Genomic DNA, 23,464 nt, shown 5'->3' with positions numbered 1-23,464 from the left:
CACACACACACACACACACACACACACACACACACACACACACACACACACACACACACACACACACACACACACACACACACGTACCTATAATACACACTGCATCAAGTCATTTTGTTCAAATGTCATCCAGTTCGCATGTGAAAAACAATGCATCTCATTTTTCTTAGATAGAGAACTTTATTAATTGGCTTTTATGTATGTGAATGTTTCTGTAAAGTGCCCTGAGACAACTTTGTTGTGATTTGGTGCTAAATAAATAAAGTGAATTGAATTGAATTGAATTTTCTTTTCTCTTTAGTCATAGCCCCTGCAGGCAGGGACAGGATCCAGTGAACTTTCATGAGATTCCCTTTGTTAAGGCCTGGCTGAGCATCCAGTGAGTGTCTCTCTCTCACACACACACATACTCACTACCATTTTTATATTGGAACAACTTAACTCTCTGGACACTGACACCATTTGTGTTATTTTAGTTTATTAAAACACATAAATTGTATTAAAATAAAAAATATACTCAGAGAAAATATAAAACATGGAATTTTTCACTATAATTATGTTGAAATCAGTACTTTTAAAGGTTCAAAGTTCTTTATTGTGGTACATGTGGTGGAATTAAATTGTATACACAGTTGCATCCAACAAAAGTATTAAAATGTAAAAGAAAAACAGTAATAAGATCTAAGATATGAACAAAGAAAAACGTTAACTAAAAACACACTAAGCACTAGTAGCATAGAAACAATACGCCAAACAGCAGCTTTTAACTTGTGTTAAAAATAATTGGTATTTCGTATGCTGTGGGAAGAAAAAAATGTTGCATTAAAGAATGCAAATGTTTTCAGTTTTCACTATATACACATGTAGATATCATGTAAATGTTTCTGTGCAGTGCTTAAAATTGTATTTGTCAAGAAATCATAAACACATTTAAGATGATATTGTCTAATATCTTCTGTTGTCCAGCCCCAGGCCTCCCATCCCTTTGTTTCTGCGGCTGAAGGAGCAGGAGGCTGCTCTGCTCATCCAGGCTTTCTGGAGGGGATACAAGGTACCGGTACACAACAATGATAATTACAAGTGTTCTTGTAATAAAACAATTTAAAAAAAAAACTTACAGAAGACTATGGCTGGGAAGGATGGAAAGAGTGTCAGGGGGAATTTATTTGCCGGTTCAAGACTGTGTCTTGCACAGTATTACAAAGTGTAACAAATATTTAAAAGTATTACAAATATTTAAAAAGCAATTTTTCAGAATTATAAGAAGTGTTTCATTATGTGACAGTCACTTGATAATTTAGCAAATTTGAAAAGAACTAGAGGTACACATTCAGACACCGAGGCATGCTGAGTGTGTCTGAATGTGTGTGTGCTGTTAGGTCACACACACCTGCATGTATGTTCTTGTCTTATAGCACCAGATCACTGAAAAGCCCCTCTTGCACACGTGCTGCAGTTTCATTGAGCAGCTTGATTATGTCATCCTTCATGCCTACCTTTAATTCCTTCCTGTGTGGGTGCTGTGACACTGGGATATAAATAGTTGTGCACAGACGCAGCCAGAAGCAAACAGCAGCATTTTGCCTCACTCGCACAATGATAAACACAACCTTATGTAGTGTGAGGACAAGCAGGGGTCGTGCTGTTTGCCTCAACAAAGACTCATTTGTTTGTTTTTTGTGGTAGAAATAAACTTCAGATTTCTGCAGAACCCTTGGAGGGATAAAGAAATGACAGCTGCATTGTCATGTACAATGTGTTTAGATCTAAGTGATCAGAAAACACGCTGCTGACTTTGTGGGTGTGTGCAGGTTTGAATTAATTACACACCAGCAGGGGGCAACAGTATCTTAATTTGACTGTGCACCGTCCTACAGTTCTCTTGTCTATGTGGTGGCAGCAGTGAGGCAGCTGCTTTTCACTCCTTATTCAGTTTATTCTGAATTTAGAGAGGGTTCAAAAAAGGCTGCTGATGGCACTGCAGACCGGCTCCCTGAAGGATTTTAGAGGTGGAGAGAAACAACTAAAAAGATGCATACCGTCAGGAGAGCACAAGCGGAAGGATTAAAAGGAGGGATGAAGCTATATTTGGAACATTCTCAGATAGATGACAAAAGGGAGAAAAGAAGCAAGCTGACAAAGCAAAGTAGTGTCAGATTAGGATTTAGACTGGCATGGAAGGAAATTCATCTTTGTCAGGATTTTCAGTTGCTGAGAACAGACACAGATCAAGGGTTTTAAAACGAAGTGCAATTATCAGCGAAAGTTAAAGACTGACTTGTGGCAGACACGGGTTCATGACTTATTTAAGAAGCGCCGGATGGATATTTTTGGGTTTGCAAAGTCCTGACAGGCTGCTGCTGTATGTCACGACTGCTGTTACCTTGATTCGAGACAAAACAGCAGTTGGCAGCACAACGAGCTGCAGAGCAGAGACGAGGACGTCTGCACAAAGTCAACAACTGCGAAGCAACGAGAACGCAGCAAAACTTTCACCGGGCTCTGCAACACCCAATAAATTCACACAAGTCTCCAAATATCAAATCGAAAATGTCACAGATCCCATGTCTAAAAGAACAAACACAAGTTTATGTCACTTGTATCTGACTTAGTGGGATACAGAAGAACAAACAAATATTTTTAGACTTTAGATTATAATAGGATGATGGGATTTGACTCTATAATAAATGATCAGCAAAATATCTATCTGTGCTCTTCTCCCCCTAATATGCCCCCTATAAATGATCCAAAATTACACTCTTGGCTGTTACATAAACTGCCTGACGCAGCGCTGACTCCCTGACTGCAGTGTGTGTGTGAGGATGTGTGTTCTATAAGAAACACAGGCCCAGGAATCGGGATGGAGAGTATTTTGGTAGAGAGGAATGTTATCCCTCCATTATTAATCTCTTTCGTCACAACACAGAGGGCTGAAGGAGAGCAGCGGTGGAGAACGAACACACAGACACAAACTGAGAGAGCAACGTCTCTTCTTTTGCTTTCATACAAGAGATCGAAACATATTGCATAATCTTCTTTACAGTGTGTTCCTCAGCAGTTTCTAATCCATTCATCCATGTCTACACACACACACACACACACACACTGTGGTTGAACATTTTTACAATAAAAGTAATCACGTCAATCTAATCAGAGTGGGCTCTTGGTAGTTGTGTTGGTTGAATTTGATCCCTGAGCTGATGTGACACATCGTTACTCAAAACAAACAAACAAACAAACAAAGCCCCTCACGTATCTATTTCTTAATTGGAATGCGTGGAAGAGCGTTGAAGCTAAAGCAACACTGTTAAACCTGCAGTCAACATTTACGTCAACATCTCGGTGGATTGACCTTTAAAATGAGTGCATAAACATTGATGTTATACTTTGGTGCACTTTGCAAATAATCATGAGGGCTTCTGTTATTTTCTCACAGTTGTATCTGTTTTTGAAATGTGCTTTTGTGCTGTTTTTGTGTGAATATTGTGAGCGGCACGTTGGATTGCTGTGTTGGTGTTGCAACTATTACTGAAAGTCCAGTTAATGGAAACGTTGCTATAAAGTTTTACTACACACTGAGCATTGAGCGGCACCACTGCTGTAACAGTACTGTTGTTAATGTTGCAGGGGATGCTTGTGTAAATTAATTGTTTGATAATCACTTTCACATCCGTGCTCTCAACCAAATGTCGTTGTCCAGCTGTGAGCCAAACAGCTGCTTATTGGTCTAACTGGGCTTTCACATTAACAGTTTAAAGTTTTGTATGTTTAGGATTCTGATATGTAGTTTAAAACAGCTCAAAGTGTATTAAATCCAAGTGTTAGTGTTAGTAATCACTGGATGTACATTGTCAACCAAGATGGCTGCTCCAGCCAACTGACCGTCAAAAACACAAGATGTCTCTAACTCTGTCACTTTTACAGATGTTGAGCTAAGTTTTGGTGTGGTAGCAGCTAAAGGTCACCCCTATTAAAACTATTAAGTGATAACAAATTGCTACAAAATTTGGTTTTAAATTTTGCCGACGGTCTGTTAGCAAAAAATCTCATGAACCACTGACTGGATGTTAATAAAACTTCCAGGGAATGATCACTGGCTGTAAATCTACAGCTGATTAACTTCTGGAGCTAACCCAGTTCAACATGGACACCACAGCCAACTAACCTTAAAAAGCACAACAAGGACTACAGTTCAGTCCAATTTACAGATTGTCAGTGAGGTTGACATCTCACAATGTTGTGAGCGTGCACATAACTTTATTTTCCATGTTGTTAAGAAACGGAGCACTGTTCTTACTGAGTAGTACTCCATTTAGGATGGTCAGATAATAGAGCTGATTGTCTTATTAACACACACACACACACACACACACATTTATTTAGTGCAGAGTCAATAGCAGAAGTAGGTCTGTGATTCTGGCTGAATGATCTCAGGGCAAAGATGGATGAATAGTTAGAGCTGTGGTTCAGTGTTAAGTCAGTTGACCGACCTCGTGCAGTGACACTCATGCAGAAAAAATGCTGCAAACACTCACGACATTTTGTTTTCACGTTTTCTGCTTGGTCCTCAAATTTTATCCGTCACATCCACTCAGTTCTCCCAGACTGAGATGTTTATCTTTAATGTGTGTAAAAATGTGATTACCTGCTCGTGTTTTTAAAAAGCACGGTTGTGCAGTTTGCAGGGGCTTGTATCAGATCACAGGTCACTGGGCTGCTTAAGCTGTGATGGAAACATGGGTCAACACAAAGATGATGGATGGATGGGGGGATGGAGTGAGAAGGGAAGATGGATCAGCCTGTGTGCGTGTCTGTCAGTGTTGATGTTCCCGCAGACGAACAGAGGCCTTTGTGCTGCTGCAGAACGTGAAGCTGTGCACTGAAAGAGACGCTTAAAAGGCTGCGTTCTGTGTGTGAGAACGAGCGTCTGCAATTTGTGTCGCTGCAATTATGCAACTTGTGGGTGTGTGGTTTGTGTAGGGGTTCATCTTGTGCAGCAGAGAGAAGATGTCGCTAGGATGTAAAATGGTGGCCCTCTTTTATCCTGCTGTTTGGTGTTAGCGTGTGCTTATTGTCGGATGTTTGTATTCTTCTTTGCTTATGCATTTGGACAAGTGTGGCCTTGAAGTGTCCCATCAAATTTTCTAATCACTTTAATGTTTTCTTTTTTTACATTGTTCATAACATGAGGCCAGTGACTCACATGTTGTAACACGGACTCTGCCACGTGTGCAGTGACATGAGTGATAAAAACAGTAACATACTGTGTTCACAAACAGCCATAAACAAACAGCTACAAATCAAAAAGCTAGATCAAATCAAAGTACCAAATAATAAGCTAGTTAGAAGCTAAAAGTAGCAGAACTGTTGATAAAAACTATAAAAACCAAAATAGAGTCCAAATACTGAAGCAGGTTTCAAAGAGAAAAACTGTTGTAGAAAGAACTGAAAAAATGTCAATGTGGGGATTAAAAAGAAAGTTAAATGTTTTGAGAAGTAGCCTATGAAAGTTACAAAAGTCATCGCACTTATCTCTTGAATGAGCTGAATGTTTTTATGTATGCATGGCTATAAAAGTAACACAAAGTATGCAGAACTAGAGTGCACGAGATGTGCAGAAAGAAAAAAAAAAACGGTATTGGTGTTCAAAGAAATATTCCACAGTACTATTGCACAGACTGGATGTAAAAAACATGCAGTCATGCAAACACAAAAGTCTGTGACTCGTCTTTAAGCAGTCGGCTTTCATGTATTTTAGAAGCAGCTCACGGCAGCAGGGACAGAATAATAAGTCTAAGATTTATGGAGGAAACCGATGAAAATCAGCACTGAGTGGCACAAAGACAAAAAACAGAGCAAACAAGCGATGGCGAGCAAACACAACAGACTCCAACCCCCTTCTTGTGCTGACCCTCACCCCTCATTTCCATTTCTATGGCTTGTCCTATCAGAAACGAGTCTGTTGCTGCACCGTGACACCCAGAGATTTAACTACTGGAGCTCACTGGGTTTTACCCTTATATAACACTTACTTTTATACTCCTTAATAGAAACACCATTGTTGCCACACAGCCAGACTTTTTGGAAGATGTTGAGGTCCAGTGGAGCAGGAGAGAAGCAAGATGTGTGAGAGGAGAGGAGGGTGGAGAGGGATGAAGCATTGATGTGTTGGAGAATCTCAGGAGGGACTGAGGTGTTGTTACGAAACACTCAGAAACTGATGGAGAGGAGAGAGAAAGAAAAAAGCCTCTCAGACTGAAAGGAAGAAAGAAAAGATAGATGGTGTGAAGAAGAGGAAGCAGCTCTTCGGGGATGTTTTCTTTTCATGTTAAATCACAAACATGTTCAGTAATCTGTCAGTAAAGCCAGCAGCCCACACACAATGACTGCAGGGCTTTCCTCCAAGAACAGAAAAAGCATGAGTCAACTACAACATGCATGGAGACAACTCAAAAGACAGCTTACTGACAGTCAGAGTACATGAGTATACTAAAAAACTTCCTTGACTGAGCCACCCACAAGGCAGACACACAAACACACAGTCATGTATTTGAACATGACTCATAAAGATGCCTGGTAAACCAAAAGATTTAGTCATGAATATAAGCTTTTATATGTGCAGACTTTATATAGGTCAAGTTTAGAAGTGCACATACCATTCAAATACGAATAAGAAAAAATAAAATGATTAAAAATGCTTTTTTTAAGTAGGAAGCACTAAGTCACATTTTTATACCTACAGGTAATAAAACATGCATACCAGTGATTTGAAAACTACGTATTTTTATTTATGCACATGAACATTTTATGTAAACAATTTCAATTAACAATTATGACCACTAAATTTCGAACCTCATTTGAAGTAACTTTGTTTCATATAATTTTATTCAAGTCATAACAGTAAAAATTGTGGTTACATATAAAAGTAGGCTTTAGCTTACAAATGCATTAATTTGCAAACATTTAATTCTGATTGACGAGGAAAAACTAAAAGGAACAGTTAAATGTTTTTAGGTGTATTTCAGTAAAAGCTTTTACAAAGATTATAATATCGTACCGCTGTCGATAGTAACCGCCTGGTCGAAGCAGTGGCCGCTTGTCCTGAGCCTGTTCTGCTAAAAGTTTCTTCCTCATGAGGGAGTTTTTTCTTTCCACTGTCGCCTTCATGCTCACTCAAGATGAGAGTTTTGCGATAGAGTTAAACTCAAAGCTGTCTGCTCCTCAGATACATAATGTTAACTTATTATTTATGTTTATGAATGTTTCTGTTCAATGCCCTGAGATGACTCCTGCTGTGAATTGGCGCAATAGTAATAAACTGAATTGAATTGAATCGTTCTTTTAAACAACATGGGTTGTGATAAATAAAGTTTATTTCTGTCCAGATAAATGAGCTAACAGCTAATGTGAGCAGGGCTAAGATTAAAGTAGGTTTCTGCCAATGACTCGCAACGATTCAAGCAAATATTGTTTTACAAACCTCTGCAATGATGTCACTGTTGCATTACATGGCTACATAAAATTGGATGGGTGTTTGTAACTCCACTGGGGGCTTGTTGTTACGGGCTGTTCGGTCCCTATACAAGCAGTGAGAGAGTTTGGTTTGCATTGCTTGTAGTAAGTTGGACCCCTTCAGGGTGGGAGTTGGACTCCTCCAGGGCTCCTCTTTGTCACCAATTCTTTCGTAACTTTTATGGACAGAATTTCTCAGTGCAGCCAGTGGGCGGAGGGTTTCCAGTTCGGTGGTCTCAGGATCCCATCTCTGCTGTTTGTAGATGATGTGGTCCTGTTGTCGTCATTGTGCCGTGATCTTCAGCTCTCGGTTCGCAGCCGAGTGTGAAGCGGCTGGGATGAGAATCAGCACCTCCAAATCTGAGGCCATGGTCCTCAGTTGGAAAAGGGTGGATTGTTCTCTTCAGGTTGAGGGTGAGGTTCTGTCTCAAGTGGAGGAATTCAAGTATCTCAAGTGTCTCGGGGTTTTGTTCACGGGTGAAACAAGAATGGAGCTTGAGATTGACAGACGGCTTGGTGCAGCATCTGCAGTACTGCGTACTCTGTGCCGGTCCATTGTGGTGAAGAGGAAGCTGAGTTATAAGACAAAGCTCTCTGTTTACCGCTCGCTCTGTTCCTAGTCTCACCTATGGTCACGAGCTCTGGGTAGTGTCCGAAAGAATGAGATCGCAAATACAGGTGGTTGAAATGAGTTTCCTCTGCAGGGTAGCTGGACTCTCCCTTAGAGGTAGGGTGACAAGTTCAGTTATCTGGGAGAGACTCGAGGTAGAACCGCTGCTCCTCCACATCAAGAGAAGCCATTTGAGGTGGTTCAGGCATTTGGCAAGGATTCTCCCTGAGCGCCTCCCTAGGGAGGTGCTTTAGGTGTGTTTGACTGGGAGGAGACCCCGGGGGAAACCCAGGACATGCTGTGATGTATTACAATATGTTAGAAAATACAAGTACTGTCAACCTGATATATTTAAAATGAACTTGTGAGTAGATTTAGTGTCTCCTATGGGCATTTTGTTTTATAAAACATGCAAAATATTCTTGAAACATTATCAGCTTATAGGTGCAGAGTAGCTTGTGGTCTGATCACATTTTGAGTGAGCTTATAGGTGCAGAGTAGCTTGTGGTCTGATCACATTTTGAGTGATGTGTGTTTAATTGAATCCATGCGTGTGCTGTCTTTGCATGTGTGCTGGTGCTGTTATAGATCAGAGCACGGCCAGATGTGCAGGAGCTGCGTCGATGGCAGAAGGAGCAGAGGGAGAACCGTGACATCACCAAAACCGTTGCACAATTCTGGGCGCAACAAGAGCGTCGAGGTGATCACGTGCACAGATTCACACACGTTGGTATTGAACGCAAGGCTTACAGGTGATATAATACCACAGATTTTTTTTCCTGCAGCCAACAACCAGCAACATATATACATTAATGTTTACACTATCACCAAAAAATGCATAGATTTCAACCCATTCCTAGTCAAGCAAAGACATCCTTCTATAATGTTGTGTCAGTATCGTGTCACAAACCTAAACTGCTGCGGAGGTACAGTATTCATCCTAACACTGCTTTGATGTTTGAGGTGAGCGAGGAGGATTCTGGCAGCAGCATCACACGGGGAGAACGAGTTGCAGAGATAAAAACAGACTCCGAATGAAAAAGAGAAAGTATCTCTGCAGGGCTCAGGCTGTGTTTGTGTGAGGGAGATGGCAGTGGTGGGGGCAGGGAGTGCACAAGTAGAAAGAGATGAGTTATAAGAGTGAAGAAGCAGAGAGAAACATAAGATGATGTGTGTGTTTTGCACACATGAAGGACGGAGCGCAGCAGCTGAGAATGCACACCCGTGTCCAATGTGACCGACTGGCATCAGGGCTCAAGGGTAGCGACTAAACTTTGTCCCTGGGAATGCACCCGAGCACAAATTGGTCCAAGGGATTCCAAATTAGCTCCTACTAGAATAAAAATTACCAAATAAAATGTGTTGGACAATGTTTGTAAATCCTCAAAGAAGCTTAGTAAGATCTTTAAAATCACAAACATAGAGGACTTATTATATATCCTAAGTAATTAGGTCTAGTTTAAAGTCTCTTGGCTTAAAGTTCAATGATTTATACCTCAAAACACAAACTTAAAAGTACCCAAAACTTAAACGGCACTAAAGGTGTTCACACTTTGTGATGAGTTTAATGAGAGAGTTGAGATCAGACTACAGAAAAGACAAAAGTCAGAGTGGACAAAGAACTTCTTTGTTACAAATTACAACCAGATGGTAAAAATAATGGACTGGCTTTGGAGGGCATGGTTACTGCCAGCTTGTTGGAAATGTTGCCACAAGCAGTGCCTCTAAACAAATGATAAAAGCATGGATTTATAGAGAACTCTACTGTGATTGTTCTTTTAGTTCAAGCCAACCTTTGAACCAGTTTGACTTGCATGACATCACTGGGTTGAACCCATGTGCAGTTTGGTGGAGGATTGCACACAAGCTTGTTTCTGCATCCCTCAGCGCTAAATACATTCTTATAATTAAAGCACACTAACGAAGAATTAAGCACTTGATGGATTTTTTTCCCACCAAACTTTATTACAACACGTTACAAATATACCTTTCAAGTGACCAGATGAACCCAAATGACAACAAAGTACTAAAATATATCCAACTCCACAGTATTGTTGTGGTTTTCTGCTCCTCCTGAAAATGGAAAACTGCCTTTTCTTCCATCGAGGTGCACTTGAGCCTATATGGTATTGCTGTTTTATTGTCACCACTAACACAAATGATCATATTTGTGTTAGTGTCTCCCATAGACAGTGACCAACACGACCATAAACGCAGGTTGTTCCCACACTAACACATTCCACACAACAAAAGCGCTCGCTGCAGCCATGGCAGGACTACAGGCATTCTTCTGCTGTGGTGCCACAGCCTCGCTGCGCTGACCTGACATAATAGCGGGGGGCCTAGAGGGGTGCGTGTGCATCTGTAACACACTATGTTAGTGCACGAGGGTCTTGCTCAGACTCCCAGCATGAATGGAAACCATTTTTGACCTTTTAATAAAATCTAAAATGGAAAACAAATAACAGTGTTGAAGTAAGCAGGAGAAGAGGAAGGGAGGTGTTAAAGTTTTGAGGTGTAATAAAACAAGCACGGACAGAAAGATAAATCATGTTTAGCACAAGGACAGAAGTAGAGAGAGAGAGAGCAAAATTATTTAGGGAAGTCTTCCTAACCACCCGTCCGTCTGTAAACAACCTATTTAAGTTGATCCAGCGACAGCTGCACTCATCTTTGACCTGAAGAGACCGGCCTGCAACACCTCCTCTGCCATTTCAGAGGCTGACATGAGAATTATTCAGATATGGAGAAGAAAATGTACAATAGAGCAAAGAGCGACTGTGAAAAGTCAAATGGTGACAGGTCAGTGAACAGGTGCTGCCGTCAGCAGATCATGGATCTTCCAGTGTTTACCGTCGGTGCAAACCTTAAAGTAGTTTTCAAGCATGAAGTCAGTCCTGAAAATAAGTTCATTACATTACTATAATGTCTTATTTATCCAAAAAAGTTCAATCTTAGAACTTAGATTGAACTTTTTTGGATTTTTCTACCTGGATTATTGAGCATGCATCAAGAAACGTCTTATTTACTTTTAATTACTCTGTAATTAAAACAATTGCAACAACTTTTTTCACATTCAGTTATTGTCATAAGTATGGTGTGGCACCAAGGATGTGTCATTTCCAAACACATTTGCGTTACAAGGAAAGTGAATTAAAACGGAGCACAATGAATTTTAAATCTCTTAATTCTCATATTTAATTAAAGCAATGCGTAAGAAACATGTATTTTTTATTATTTTGTGAATAATGTATGGACATTTTATACATAAAACTCCCTTTTAATGTATGTCATTGTTTTTTAAACAAATTATTTTTTAAATAATTTGGTCCCAGCAGAGAATTTATGGGAACATTTCAGTATTTGTCTGACAACAGGATCCAATCACTTTAGGAAAATGGAATGCTACAAAACGGCAAGATTCATAAACACAAAACCTATTTTTAATATGTGTTTGGATATTTTTGTATACTGGTTAATCTTTAAGTTTCAATTTCCCTAAAAAAAAAAAACAACCAACATGCCAAATCAAATGCCTTTTTTTGTGTTTTTAGTGGCTTTGAGTGTGGAACATCTTCCAGAACGTCACCACCCAGATGACCCCTGAGGCTTGTGAGTGACTTAAACACCCCTCACCACTACCACCACTACCACCACCTGTGCAATGGGAAGGAAGCATCCTTCACACTACTGAGTAATTCCCTGGCTGTATGTGAAGCAGCCTGACTCAGCTCTAAACACTCGAGCTAAGCTAACAGTTCACTGTCATTTGCTCCATGTTCAGGGTTGCTCTGTTTTAAGCCTATAATAAAATGTTGCTCCGGTGACAAACTGACCAAAGTGATCAGTCATGCAAGCCAAAGACAAGGTCCTATCAGCAGCTGAGCGTGGCCAAGCATGAATTTACGATCTGAGATTTGTGTCTAATCATTTTATTGCTCCTGTTCCTTCTTTGATTGATCACTTCCCTTCACGAGTCTTACTGAACACCGTATAGCTTCTCTCCCATAAGGCTGTCAGGCGGGGACACCTGCTGCAACAGACTTTATATTTTTTTTCTTGGCACTTCCAGTGTGTAACTCAACAGATGACCATATTTCTTTGGGTTTTTTTTATTTATTTTATTTTTCTCTAACAGTACAAATCACAAAAGAGGATATGGGTGCAAAGAGCCTGTAGAACGACTTCACGGTATCAAATAATGTGGCTTGATTTGTGCCTTGAAGCCTTATTTGTCATAAAATATTGTCCAAAATGTGCACAAATTTCTTCAGTCTTTTATCTAATATTGTGTAAATGTGTTGGCATGATTTATTATTGTACAGTCTCACATGACAGCAGGACTGGGTGCTGGCTGAATTAGGACACGTTTAGCTCTCTGCCTTCTGCACATGCTGGGGATCAAATATCTTCTCATTTGTCACAAATTGACTGTGGAAAGTTTATAAAAAATTAATTTGTGAAACATTAAAAAGCCCCAATGTTTCTTAACAGACTGTGCACTTCTTTGATCTCCTTCACGCCATACTCATACTGTCCAAATTATAACTGTTTATAACAAATAAATTAGGCAAGTGCACTTCTGGCATACTTCCATCCCTCCAGAAACGAAGCGTATACCAGAGACAATGATCTGCAGTTTAATGATGGAAGGATTTATTGACCCTCCCCTTCTCTGATGTCTTACTGTGAGGTGTTTGAGAGGTCAAAATGTATCTCCGGTATGTGGATACCTGGCAGACAGCTGCTGTTGAGTAAGATGATTAAACAGCTCTTTTTACAGTAGGTACATGTGATATTGGTGCTAGCTCCAGAGTCAGGCAACACTGGGCTCAACTGAAACCAGATCACACAGCCCCAGAGAGGAGGTGGCACCAGGCTGTCACAGTGAAAGCAGCTGGTAGTTTCCACTCCTGGTTGTAGATTACGACTGTGCTCACACATAGAAAGCTTTGAGTTCGAGATCAAAACTCAAGCACATCTTTCATTTAGCTCTAAATATTGTAAATATTAGCACCACACTGTTGGATAAAAACAATATGGAGGGTATTTTTTTAACCCCTATAGGTTGTTGAGTTCTGCATCAAATGACTCTGCAGTGGTTGTGGAGATTTTTTTGCTCCAAGATCATTTAGCACTAATTGCTGAACTCACAGCCGCAAGAGCAGACACTTTTTTTTTGTTGGCTTGGAAATTGAAAGCAACAAAAATTACCAACAAAAAGACACTAGGTTGATAGATTTTACCTGTTTACATGGCTGATGGGCTGAGTCGTAAAATTCCGACACAGGGGTGTCAAACTAACTTACAAAAGGGGGCCAAAATTAAAACCTTTTTCAAACTAAGGGCCAGTTTCAGAATCTGCAATAACTCAGGTTAAATACCTAACATCTTTTCTTGGTTGCAGGTTCCTCAAAAAAGAGTTTGGTCTCATTTGACGTTCGGGGTTGCACTTTTGGCATCATAATCAAAGAATACTGAAAAAAATTCAAGTGAAAAAGCATTTTACATTTAACATATCATCTTGGGGGCCAGATAAGATGTTAACAAGGGCCACATTTGGCCCCCAGGCTTTGAGTTTGACACATGTGGATGGGATGATCAAAGTCAGTTTCTTTATTTGTCATTCGCACCACATGTGGTACATGTGATGGAACAAAACTGTTTACACAGGGTCCCAGTTACATCCAACAAAAGTATAAATTGTAAAGAGAAACAGTAATAAGGTTGTCCAACACAGCTTGCACTGTTCCAAGTAATGCCTTTGATGCATGATGTTCTAACCTGTTGGCAGGTAACCCCCCACCACCACCACCTGGACACACCACCTGAATCAGTGTCTTTATTTAAGAATTAAAAGAAAAGACTAAGTTTCAGAATAAAACACCAGATTCATTAAAAGTTCATTACAAACATGACACTTTTATTGAACTTTTTTTTTCCTGAACTGGTTACAGAAACAACAGAATTAGCTGTTTTTTATTTTTATATCTTTTTCTAGTTAAGGAATTAGGTTTCTATACATATGCATGCTGCATCACTGCACAGTCATAGCTGTGAAAACCAATATTACCCCTGTAAGCTGACCCTCCTGGACCCGTCTGAAGGAAAGACGAATCAGGAGAGGACAGGCATGACGTGTCGAGCCCAGAAAGGATGGGCTAACCGGAGACAACAAACCTAACATAGAAGTTTTGTGCAAATTTCACCACAGTCTTCTTGGTTTTTCACACAGGACGATATCAGTAGGAAGATTCTCGTTTTTTTGTTGTCGTTTTTTGTACCCTCAAGTTTTCACACCCAGACAGAGTAAATTATCATTAGGTCCACTGTAGATGAGAAGTAGTTTCCTTTTGTGGGGAATCAAACTATCTTGGACCAACCCCTGATTTCTATCTCTTAACTTCACGACAAGCAGCTCACATTTGTTTTTTTTGAAAGCACAGACATTAAATGTGTCATTTGATAATACACTGAAATGATTTTTGTCACATAAGTAGAGCTAGTATCCAAAAGTACGTCTGAGAAAGATCTTATAAGTAGAAATGGTGATAAGCATGCACAGATAGGTAGTCGACAAGTGCAAAATCTACAAAGTCACATCGTGTTGTTTTTCTTTTTTCTTTGTACGCCACATTAAGTGAAAATGTCACAAGAATTCAAATGTCCACCCTGAACTCTGAGTACTGGAACTTACAGCTGACCACATAAACCCTGAGGACAGTTCTTCTTGCATGGATCTGGTTCTGGCCAGATTTGGCCCAAACGCAGCTTGAAGTGGGCAAGTTGTGTTTGGGTTTGCAGCTGGCTCGCAAGTAGCAGTCCTTTTTTAGACATAAACATACAGCAGCATTTACAAGTCGATTCCTGTTCTTTTCTTCGTTAAAGGCTGATGTAAGTTCAGGGGCCACTTGACCGGCTGTTGGTAAGATTTAATTTACTGTAACCCACCATATTCTGCTCTTTATTGTTACCCTTTATTACAAACTGGTCTTTGTTTACTGCATGAAGTGCCAAAGTTATTCACAGCTATTGTCATTTTTATGAAAACTCATAAAATCCACGTGTTTGTTCCCTCCGCTGTCTTCTGAGAACTGAGGGTAAAATTAGGATAAATCTATTTAAACTCGCATCAATTCCATCAACATTAAAACAAAGTAGAAGCATATCTAGTTCTGGCAAAACCTTCCCAAAAAAAAAACCAAACTGGTTATAAAAATAAAGACACGAGCAAAAGTAAAATAAAGCATATGGAACAAAAGGCAGAGTGTGAACATAAAGCAATAGAAGAATAAAATAAAATAAAATATGATGCCCGAACTCTGCCTACAACTTAAAAAAAGGGAAACAAGCAAGCAAAGCCTTTCAGCAGTACTTTATATACACAGTTCCTCTGGTGATAGCTGGTGAGACAATGAAGTAAATGTGTGTAAAATAGACTCCAGTGGAAGAAGGAGTCCTTATTGGCACAGTGACTGACCACAGAGAGGCAGGAGGGAGGTGGGGAGGAGGACGAGAGTTTCTCCATGAGATAAAGAAGACAACCACTAACAGTAGCTACGACTTCATGCACAACGGCAGGCCAGGGAGCCATTTTCATTTTATATAAGGAGCTGAGTGAAGATCTAGACACCTGTCAGACCCCCTCCCCACCTTCCCTCTCCTCCTCTTTTATTTGATCTTCCTCTTTCTTCTCCACAGTTGTAGATCTGATCTTTCCGAGGCTCCAGACTTATCTCCACACAGCAGCCACAGCTCTAGATTTATATCCTGTCACTCACAGTGTGACTACCCACGCTAGTGTTCTTCTTGTTACAGCTCACCGGAGAGTTGTGTGAAAATTTAGCATTAAAGAAAAAAAACAACAACTTGGACTTTGAATTTCTCCGCCAACGCTCATAAAAATCACAACACTTACAAACACAGAACTAAGAGCGAGATGCTTGTTTTTCGTTTTACTTGCTCGCTCTGCTTCCTGCTGATCTAACGTGACAGTCCTGGCTCCTTCGATCTGCCAGTGGCGAGCACGGCGGGCTGACCTAGATTCCCATCGCTGCGCCGCCCCTGCTGATGACTGACGGCCTCTTCCTCCAGTCGTATCACGCTCTGCTCCAGCGTGCAGTTCGGTTAGCAGCATGTGATCCCTCCGTGCAGGTGCAGGACTGCATTTGTTGTGCCTGCAAACACGGGAACTTCCTCCCCGGTTCAGGCTTCACAGTTTGTATTTTTCAATGTGTCCATGTAGGTTGGAGGATGACACAAGGTGAAGAGTGTGAGGCGTTAAAATCACAGACAGAGCAGTGGCAGAAACAAAGAAATGGAGGAAAAAACACCAGTGTGGGCAACCTGGATGACAAGAGTTTGACTGAGAACACACGTTTCTTTTATATTCTGTACATAGACACCGACAGAGGCTGGATAGTCATGAAGAGGGCTGTGCTCGAGTTTTACATGTGTGCTCTGTTTACATGCCCGGTGTGGATGGATGGAGGACAGAGCCAAACGTTTCCACTTGAGCACCAGCATTGTAAGGAGCAGCACAAAACACATCCTTCCTGACAGGATGAGAGCTAAATCCGGATGAAGCGGTAGATTTCACAGTTTTCAAGTATGCCTACGATGCTGGAGCAAATTGTATAAAAATGATACTGCATGTTGATCATTTCAGACCCAAGTCAGCAGTTGTTCTATTTTACTTCTTGCTGGACACGCTTCAAGTTTTTCCACCTCTTTTGTGGTGCGTTTGTGAGCAGGAAAAGTTTCAGCTCTGTCCTCCATGTCCTGCTTTGTCCCAGTCTCACACATTCACTCAATACTTGATTGGCACAGAGTCAGTGTTAAAGTCTGTACACAGATTGAAAGGGCCCTGCAGGCATCCATGCCACCAAAAGTCCAATCCAGTCCTGGACCCCCTCCCTCGTCACCCCCCATCTATTCTATTCTCCTCATTCTCTGTTGCACATCTTCTTTTCACCACAGCTGCCTTCCCGTGTAGGTAGGAGGGGCGGAGGGCACCTGCAAGGTGGAGAAAAAGGCTGTAAATGATGAGCAGTTTGCATGACGTCATATATTTGCACACACTGAGCTACATGGGTTCCATTCACACCAGATTACACCTCTCACTTTGATGGCATTAGCTTTTTTCTAAAATGACATTTTTTCCTCTTTACTATTTTTTTCATTACAGTCTTCAGTCATTTATATCTACACAGTGTAAACCATGTGGCTGCTACTCCATGCTTCATTTAATTGTATTTTTAAATCTATTTATTCATCAAATCTTTGATTTTTCTGCTTGTTTACTCAGAACTTTGCACTTTGAGACAACTTTGCATTCAGCCGTGTGTGTAACTTTGCTGTTTAATTGTTGCCAAAGCTAAAGTGCTGTAAAAGGATTTTCTGTTTTTGTCTTTTATTTCTATCGATGTTAGCTTTTCTTTGTGTTTCTGCCCCACTTTAATCACTGCAGCAGCGATACACCTCTATCTGTAGATATTTGTCGACCACTATTTTAACACATAAAATGACATCACGTCTGGTTTTTATCTCCCTCACCATCACTTTGATTTCATTTCTGAAAAAGTTTGATTCAAAGCTATTTCTGATTAAACTTTGGCTTTACTAATATGGTAAAACCATATTAGTACACACATATATATTTTTATAAACCTTGACACCACTGTCACTTAAAATACCAGATCTTTTTCCAGCAGAAATATGCTACAACTCTTTGCTTTTGCTGATACACATGTATGCAAAAAATAGATGGTTCTAAAAAACATGCAAAGCAAATTTGAAGTAAATGTTTACAAAACAGTCAAAATTCTTGACATTGCAGCTGATATAAGACAGTGGGACCAGGACTTTGGACTTGGCCCCACTCAGACTAGCCAGTAGCTCTTCAATCCAATCCAAACTAACCTAGGCTATCTACAACAGATAAGGTATAATTGCTCATAACTTTTCTACAGAACCTAATTTATAAGCATGAAATAATAATACAAGACAAAAAGTTGGTAACAGTCCAAGATGTTTTAATAAATGGGAACTTTATCAAAGTGATTACTCATTTGTTGTTTTCTCTCTCTTGCTTTAACACTGTTAATGTTTCTGTTCTATTGTTTGTGCTTTTTATTTTTACATTATCTTTCAATTTTGTATATTAATGTTCAGAACTGCCTCTTGGTTAGTATATGTTATTCCTTCAAACCTTGTGAGTATTGTCGGCATGTGATATAAATGAAGGCCTTGTCTCTCACTTTGATCAGCATAAATGCTGTTCATGCAAACTATTAATATTTTATGCAAAGCAGCTTAAGAAGTCTCTGTTCCATCTTTGCTGGCTTAATTACCAATCTAGTTCCAACTGAAGAGAGCAAAACAGAGAAGCTTGAGTCAGTGAACTGATCCCAGTCTCCCTTGTATGTGTGAGATGTTTTGCTGTATAGTGGCAGATTTCAATTCATGGCCCACTGGTTGGAAAGAGGTTGACCTGTGCCAGCCAGAAGACACACTCATCCTGTAAAATGAAGAGTGTGACAGTTCGGTGGACAGTTGTATTACTCAGTGGATAAATCAGATTTAAAGGTTCTTTAACTGCAGCGAGGCTCCCTTGCAATCTCAAAACAAATCACCGTGGGATGACTGACCACATGCGACAAACCCACCCGTGCATGTGCCCAGCAATATATAACAGACACACGCACATGCAAACACACACCTCCCCCTCATTCTTGTGCACTGACTCGTGACTCAGAAGGCACAAATGTGCATGCAGTCTCGTCGGGATGATCGAATGAGAGAGCGGCGTGTGAGCGACGTGTACCTGTGACTGGGAGGCTGTACTCACCGCTCCCCCGTTCAGGATCATGGTCATCTCTGTGGGCTGGTAGACATTGCTGCGGAAGGGAGCACTGGGCCTGGCACCAGTGTTACTGTTGTGTTGCCCAGCACCACCACCACCACCACCACCACCACCGCTCCTCAAGCCTGGTTTGAAATGGACAGAGGCCAACAGAGATTACTCATCTTCTCATCACTTCACTTTTCGACTGAGTGAAGAAACACTTCCTACACAGCAGAAATGTTGTCTTATTTCTAGCTTCTATGGCTTTGGGGGTCTATTCCTCATGCTGGCACACATTCTTCCTTCAAGCTATCCACAAAAATGATACGCTTGTCCTCTTTAAAACCTTGCAGTACCTGCAGTGTTCTCGTCGTTGTAGCCATAACCCTGGTTCTCCACAAACTGCCGGTGAGAAAGAGGGATGTCTTCGTCAAAGCTCGTCTCTCTCATCCGTGTTGAGTTCTGGGACGTGTCAAAGTAGTCTGGGGCGGTTGGTTGTGGTGGGGGTCTCATGCAGATGTGGGATTCAGGAATGGCATGAAATATCAGCAGCAGCCAGCCCTGAGCCACCAAAGCTATTGCCAGAGCTGGGTCATTCCACTCAGGAGACTTGCCAAGCCAGGCGTTGCCGTACAGATAGAAGCCCATCCATGCCACCCACAGCAGTAGAGACAGCAGGCAGGTCACCAGCAGCCAGACTGCGCTGCATCGCCACTGACGTGTCTTCCCGCACAGGCCCAAAGAAGCAGCAATCATTGCAGCTAGTAGCAAGGCCACCACATAGCTGCAGGCTAATGAGAAGTCTAAAGGCAGGTACTGACAGGCAGCTCTCCCCTCCCTCAACACGGTCAGAAGTAGCCACTCGGCTGCGATGATGCCCTGCACAGCACTCAAACCCAGCGCCAGGCCTATGAGCGCACAGCCACTGGGGCTTCGATGCTCCTGGCCCAGCCTGTGCAGGCGGACGCCCTGAACCAGCAAGCAGGAGAAGCAGACAGCAAAAAGGAGGCCCCACAAGGCTCTGCGGATCAGACAGAGAGACTCGTCCTGCTCAATCAGGTAAACAAAGCTGAGGCCGAACAAGCCGATGATGCCCAGGAGCAGCAGGAGGATGGGTCCCACGCCACTGCACTTCTCGCCTTCGTTGATGTGCCGTAAACGGCACAGCAGGACTAAGGCAAGTAAAATGGCAGTCAACGTCCCACCAGCAGCCACACATTCGACAGCTACACCCCAAATGGAGTCCAGGTCACAGAGGAGGGTGTAGGGACGCCCGAGACCCCAGCCGCAGCCTGTCGGGAGAGTCTCGAATTCCGCCAAACTTTGACCACTGACATGTAGAGCAACAGTGACGAGCAGCAGAAGGGCAGGTGGAAACGCCATCTCTGAGAGAGAAACAGAAAGAAGACAGGCAGAACAAGGGACAGAGAATAGAAATGGTGAAGGGGAGGGCAAAAAGGAGAGAGAAAGACAATGAGTCATAAATGTTTGGAAAGCTTCAGAGCCGAGCTGTCAGTCATTCCCACATCATCTATCTGTGAAACAACAGACAATCAGGCACTGAATTCTTTCTGAACGCAGAAACCAAGCACATCCTGCTCCACCAACAGCAGCTCATAACCATAGATTAAAAACAACAACACACACACACACACACACACACACAAACTCTCCCAACTCTATAAAGAGCTCAAATCAGCAGCCTTTCATTTACTCACTGTGGAAGGTCAAATAAGGTACATACTTTTGATTTTTTGGTCTCATTCAGCAAGTCTGCTGCCGAAGAACTGACAGAGCTGCACCTTTACAGAAAATCTAAAATGTGGAGAAAGATGTGGAGCAGAACAACTCACTATCAGGCCTCCAACGAGGTGTGACACACAATGATACACACACAAACAATGCGCCTAGAGCATCACTACAAATAGTTGTGTGTAAAGTTTGAAGTTTCTCAGTGACAAGAAAACACACACCAGCACAAAATCAGTGTCGTTTTAATCTATTCTTCTCTTCCAGTGTTATTCATACAGCTGTGACACACACACAAAGCTTATTCTAATTTGTGGGCTTTGCAGCAACGATCAGTGCTGTCGTCTCACCTGACAGGCTGCGTGTTTTATGGGAGGCTGATGTGTATTTAAAGGCACACAAACACATCCCTTTGCCAGGTCACAAAGCTTTCAGACATTCTTTCCAAGTTGTCTCCATCTTTTTTTTTTTTAAACAGTCGGCTTTCACAAAGTTCTTTCCTTCCTCTTCGTGCTTAAAGCTAAACATCAAATTGTTAGTTACAGGGAGCGTTAGCCTCAGCATAATTTTAACACGGCGGATTTAACAACCTCCACAAATAACCTACCAAGAGTATTTACATAGCACATAAAGGACACTGGATATTCTGGGCTTCGTGTTCTCTCTATTAAGTCGGAGTGAGTTACACTGTGACACTGTAAAGGGAGTGTTTTAGGATCAGATACAGCATCCTGCTCTCACTGGTGTGGACCTTATTAAATGTAAAATAGAGGTTTAACTGTCAGACTGAGAATAAAACAGACTCTGAAAATCTTTTTTGTAGGAACAGAAAAAAAGAAATATAAACAAGTTTACTGTACAGTATCAAATACTCTCGGATCATCTTTTATTTGTAAGATTTAGGTCCTTTTACAGTGAGTTTCAGCTTGGGGGGGGGGGGGGGGGCTGCAGGTTTGTGCCCAGGCAGCATCAGGAAGGGTATCTGGTGTAAAACCAAACTTTTCTTGAGTTCACTTTTTTTTAGCTATTGGTTTGCAACTTTACTGGTCAAGATCTCTGCGAGCTTCAGCCTCCATGGCTGACCTTTGAGCAGCAGAGAAGCAACTTTTTCCAGAATCAAAATAAAGCTGAAAGTGCAGCAGTGCACCAGAATAAAATGCAACTGGTCCTGACTACTCTGCTGCGTCACCGCTGAATGTTAAACAGCTTCCCTTTCTGTCTAAATTTAGACAAGTCCGTGTGTGCAGGACATTTGTCTAGACTGCATCAATATTTCCAACTTTAAAATACATCCACATCAAATATAGTTACATTAAAGAAGATTTTTAAAGTATAAATTTACCTCTTCAAAATTAGTGTTGAAGTACAAGATATCTTTTATTTTTTATTTTCATTTCTGCTCCCGGCATAAATGGTCCTTATTAATTAAATGCTTTTGATTTGTCCTTGGTTGGAGATTTACACCCTGCAGAATCCTTTGCCTGTCTCCATGTTTCTGTCTCCAGATTGTCCTTCTGTCATTTCCTGCCTTGATTCCTGCAGCAGCTGTCTGAACGTGACTTACTACAGAGTGATGACTCATCAGTTTTTTTGCACATTCACCTGATAAAGTGGCACAGAACTACCTCTGACTCCTGCTTTTTGACCAACTTGGTGATGCTTTTTCTTTCACATCCCTAATAAAGATGGTTGCACATCACTGTTAAATTTGAGCATGAACGCAGAGGACCGAGGAGACAAAAGGTGAAAAGTTCACTCGCTTAGCAAATCGAAGAAATTGCTCCTCCTTTATCGTTTTGTATTTCTTTGTACGTTCTGATGACAGAACCAATAAAGCCATAGTGGAGTCAAGTGCACAAGAAGCTGGACGCTCATGTCCTGAACACTAGTGACTTTTTGACTCTCTTCCATCCTGTCCCTCCCCTCTTTTCTCAGATGCATGGGCTGCTTTTCATATGTGACTTGGCAGACTGGTGAACTGGACGCTGCCATAGGCCAAGCACATGGTCGCATGATCAAACATGCATGCAAAACCCCACACTGCATGCACTATGACACTGTTTTCAGACTGAGTGACATTAAAAAGGGAGAAAGACGGGGAGGGCCTCTGGCATTTTGCTTTTGCGCAGCACAGAAAGGATGCTGTCGCTGTCTCCTCCTCGACACCCTTCTGTCTTTCTAGTTACTCTCTCTCTCTGTCACTCCTTTAAAACTTGTTATTCTGATATATTTCCATGCCACCCTTCCTCAAGAGCTCCAGCCTGATCCCTCTGCTACATCTAACATGTGCACCCCAACTTACATCTTCTCCTTCCTTTCAATCCCACTGTCGAATTCCAAAAAACACTCCTCTTCCTTCCATTTTGGGTCTTCCTCCTCCTCCTTCCCCTTTGCCTTTATTCTCGTTGGGTTTCTTATGTAAGAGGGTGAAGGATCCAGCTCAGGCCAGTTCTGCTGCAGGGATGCTGTTACCCAGACATCATCTTCCTCAGTACCAGGAAGCCAGCTGGCATTCTGAGGTTGTATGGTCTGCACCTTACAAGGCTGCAAAGCTCCGTTCTCCATAAATCACTTTTCTGTGCTCCGTGTGAGCTGCTTTTGTTTATGTGCGCTTATAAATGCATGTGTGTTGGAGGGCAACAGAGTTTGCAGCATGCATCTCTTACAGTGTCCACACACAACAAGAGCGTGACCATGAGGGGGGCAAATGTGCAGCACTGCAGTCATTCAGATGTGCTCCAGGCTGG

The 23,464-nt window shown here is 41.6% G+C and overlaps 2 protein-coding genes across 3 annotated transcripts in view; one reads left to right on the top strand and one right to left on the bottom strand.

Annotated features, from left to right (window-relative positions):
* iqck (IQ motif containing K) overlaps positions 1-11,729 on the top strand; it is a 12,592-nt gene extending 863 nt beyond the window's left edge. The window contains exons 5-8 of the mRNA XM_037688985.1: positions 302-379; positions 967-1,051; positions 8,711-8,822; positions 11,677-11,729. Coding sequence (XP_037544913.1) covers positions 302-379; positions 967-1,051; positions 8,711-8,822; positions 11,677-11,729 — 328 coding nt within the window. The remainder of the gene's footprint in view (positions 1-301; positions 380-966; positions 1,052-8,710; positions 8,823-11,676) is intronic.
* A 3,712-nt stretch (positions 11,730-15,441) lies between these two features.
* Positions 15,442-20,351, bottom strand: gprc5ba (G protein-coupled receptor, class C, group 5, member Ba). Of its 2 annotated transcripts, none has more exons than XM_037688983.1 (3): positions 19,325-20,351; positions 18,948-19,111; positions 15,442-17,137 (listed from the first exon to the last, which is right to left on the bottom strand). In XM_037688983.1, the coding sequence occupies exons 1-3, from the start codon at positions 20,349-20,351 to the stop codon at positions 17,093-17,095; spliced, it is 1,236 nt and encodes a 411-aa protein (XP_037544911.1). In that variant the 3' UTR covers positions 15,442-17,092. The 2 variants fall into 2 exon arrangements, with proteins under 2 accessions (XP_037544911.1, XP_037544912.1); XM_037688984.1 differs by having other exon boundaries at positions 18,972-19,111.
* Between the last annotated feature and the right edge of the window lie 3,113 nt (positions 20,352-23,464).

This window comes from Nematolebias whitei, chromosome 15 (genome assembly GCF_014905685.2).
Source record: "Nematolebias whitei isolate Nwh7 chromosome 15, NemWhi1, whole genome shotgun sequence".
Lineage (NCBI taxonomy): Eukaryota > Metazoa > Chordata > Actinopteri > Cyprinodontiformes > Rivulidae > Nematolebias > Nematolebias whitei.
The sequence above is the reverse complement of the archived record's forward strand: the minus strand, read 5'-3'. Positions and strand labels throughout refer to the sequence as shown.